The sequence below is a fragment of the Gadus chalcogrammus genome, chromosome 17 (assembly GCF_026213295.1).
Source record: "Gadus chalcogrammus isolate NIFS_2021 chromosome 17, NIFS_Gcha_1.0, whole genome shotgun sequence".
Taxonomy (NCBI): Eukaryota; Metazoa; Chordata; class Actinopteri; order Gadiformes; family Gadidae; genus Gadus; species Gadus chalcogrammus.
The window spans coordinates 13,944,733-13,947,621 of NC_079428.1; the positions used below are offsets into that span (position 1 = coordinate 13,944,733).

The 2,889-nt window shown below is 44.4% G+C and overlaps 1 protein-coding gene across 1 annotated transcript in view; it reads left to right on the forward strand.

Moving 5' to 3' along the window:
* acadvl (acyl-CoA dehydrogenase very long chain) overlaps positions 1-2,775 on the forward strand; it is a 13,275-nt gene extending 10,500 nt beyond the window's left edge. The window contains exons 20-21 of the mRNA XM_056575484.1: positions 1-20; positions 1,509-2,775. The exon at positions 1-20 is cut by the window's left edge and continues 56 nt beyond it. Coding sequence (XP_056431459.1) covers positions 1-20; positions 1,509-1,646 — 158 coding nt within the window. The 3' untranslated portion in view covers positions 1,647-2,775. The remainder of the gene's footprint in view (positions 21-1,508) is intronic.
* The last annotated feature ends 114 nt before the right edge of the window (positions 2,776-2,889 follow it).

The window sequence follows — 2,889 nt, forward strand, 5'->3', positions numbered from 1 at the left end:
GTGAGACCTGGTGTGTGGAGGTAAGATCTCTCTCCACTGTTACCACGGCAACACAACATTTCATCCCAATCTCACACTACATTCAATTGTCATTGCTACATTTAGGGCATTTTGCAGACGCGTTTATCCAACGCGACTTACATTTAAGTAATGTACAAAAAAGTACATTAATACAAGCCTCGTCTTTGGTAAAGGAAGTCTTTTATTTATTTTTTTACATTGTAGTTTTGTGCATCCGTCAATAGTCATTCAAAGCAAGATTCCTCTATAATCTTAGCCTGGATACCAGCCTGAACTCCGCGCACAAAATATTTGGTCTGGGAGATTCAGTCTGGAATTGAGCTCGTTGGGAGGTATTAGGTCAGAGTGCCGCCGCTCCCATAACGCGCACTACGCGCTGCGCGTAGGGCCCCAAGTCCTGAGGGGGCCCCCAAAAAAAAAAAAAAAAAAAATTAAAAATTAAAAATTTAATTCTTACTTCTGGTTTTAAGTTTGTATTTATGGATACAAACTTAAAACCAAGGCAGAGGGGGGGGGGGGGCCTCCAAGGCAGAGGGGGGGCCCATGGCAAAAAAAAAAAAATATTGAATTATCCACCAGCCCAGTGTTAGGAGCCGCACATGACCCCCCCCCGTCAACAATTCCCCCCCCCCGTCAACAATTCCCCCCCCCCCCCCGGTCAACAATTCAGCACAGGGGGCTGGTAGGGGGAATTCGGGGGGGGGGGGGGGGGGGGCATAAAGGAGTTATGCTTAGGGCCCCAAAATAGCTAGCAGCGGCACTGGGTCAGATCAAAAAGTGATCTGACCAACCAAATTGTAAGGGCGGGCTTTATACGTTGATGGACAGATGATACACATTAACGTAATCAACCACGTCACCAAAGAGCGCTCAGCGCTTTTACTTTTTTTCCCAAAAATGCTGACCGTGTTGCCAATTTGTCCGTGTATCCTTAAATTCTTTTTACAAAACAGGCATAAATCGTTTATGTCCATCTTCTTTTTCTACTTCTTCGAATGTGCGCTCAGTTGAGTTAGTTTGAGAATAGCTGTGCTTCGCACAACATACGTCACATACTACGTTGCTCTGATTGGTTTTAGGTCTGTCCAATTGAGCGAAGAGGCATTTTCCTTCCTGGTTCCGCCCTATAATCACAGCCCAATGGTTCGGTCTCAGACTCATATTCTGACTAGAATTATGAGTATGACATCGCCAGGCTACTATAATCTCATTGTAGTTTATAAAAGTTTAGTTATCTTGATATGTCGTAGCGAACCACCATTGTTTTTCAACCATGTGTATGTTGATTTATTCTGATTTCGCACTCTTCCCATGAAGTACTTTGTCTAGCCGCTCTAAATAAAGCATAAATCACCTTCTATCCGTCACCAACACATGAAGCCATGGCCGTTCACAAGCTTGAAGGCTTCCATGTGTTCTCCTACCTCTCTCACCCCCCCCCCCTCTCTCTCTCTCTCTCTCTCCCCCTGGTCCTGCCTCCCCCCTAGGCTCACGACCGCATCACGCAGGACCTCCGCCTCCTGAGCTCCAGCCAATCCAAGCAGCTCTTCAAGAACCTGCGCGCCATCTCCTCTGCCGTGGTGGAGAACGGGGGCGTGGTCTCCCCTCACCCGCTGGGCTTCTAAGCCCCGCCCCCTAACATCATGCCACCACCACCACAGCGCCATTCTTGGTCCCATTTTTTGGTTTTGTTTCTTCCCGCTGATTATTTGGCTCCAAGAACCAATCGGATGGCGGATCAAATTTAATTTGATTCTTTTGTTTTGTACAATTAAAACATAACATGAAAGGAGAGACACACAAACAAGCAGGGGCCGGTTGAGGGAGGTAAACTGCAGCCCAGCCTGTCTGGGGTTGGACTGAACCACTTTAAATCATGGTGGACCCAACTTCTCGACCATTGCACAGTGCTGAATGTCCGAAGGAGACAGGGAATGTAGCGTAGACCGTTTGTTGTTCAGGACAGAGAAAGTTTAAATATGTCTCTGAAACCCTCCTCGCTACACCAGTGCTTGACCTCTTGGTCTGTACCCAGATGTACAGATATTACTGAACAGCCTTTTCGTTGGAGTGGTCTCTGAGACAAAGAATGTGTTTGACGCAGTTAGGGGTGCTTTATTTTGTCTTCCCGTTTCAGTAGCTGTATATACCGTATGCCTTTTTGTGTGGGGAAGCTAGGTCTAACTACTGTGCATCCAAATAACAATAATAATCATGTCATAAACCAATTAAAACCTCCAGTGACAGTGTTTAACTTATCCAGGCAAAAGTATGCAATCCTTTATTGGGCTGTTTCTCAAAAGCCGTGCTCTCCATAATTTGAACTGAAACAGTCTAATAAAACAAATTGATCAAATAGAATATGGTTGTAGCAGCAGGGGGTCAGGCCGACTCCCAGGCAAAGGTCTTCGGTTTGATTCCTTGGGTTTGGGGTTTCTAACTGTAGGCCTGTTCCAGCTAGTGGCCTCTCCCCCGACTTTATCCTCCATGTTACTGTATCAACACATTCAATGCAAGTCCTTTTGGATAACAGTTTTTGCTAATTAGCGCCTCACTTAATAACATCAGGGTGATCATTTTAATGGTTTAGAGGTGAAGCTGTTTTACTTCCTTGTAATGTGGACTGGTAATTATATACACCTCGTGGATCACATCTCAGAACAAAGGGAATGGCTTGTTCAGGTGAAATTAAATAATGTTATTACTCATAATAAAACCTATAGAGACTTTGTGTTAATAAAATTAGCATCTTGGTAGACTTTTTGTCTTGATCCCTCATATTATATTATGTTTTGGAAGAACATAACACCTGGAAAGTATGTGTTGCTAGATAATGTAAATAATATTACATTTATCAAAACAGTAGAT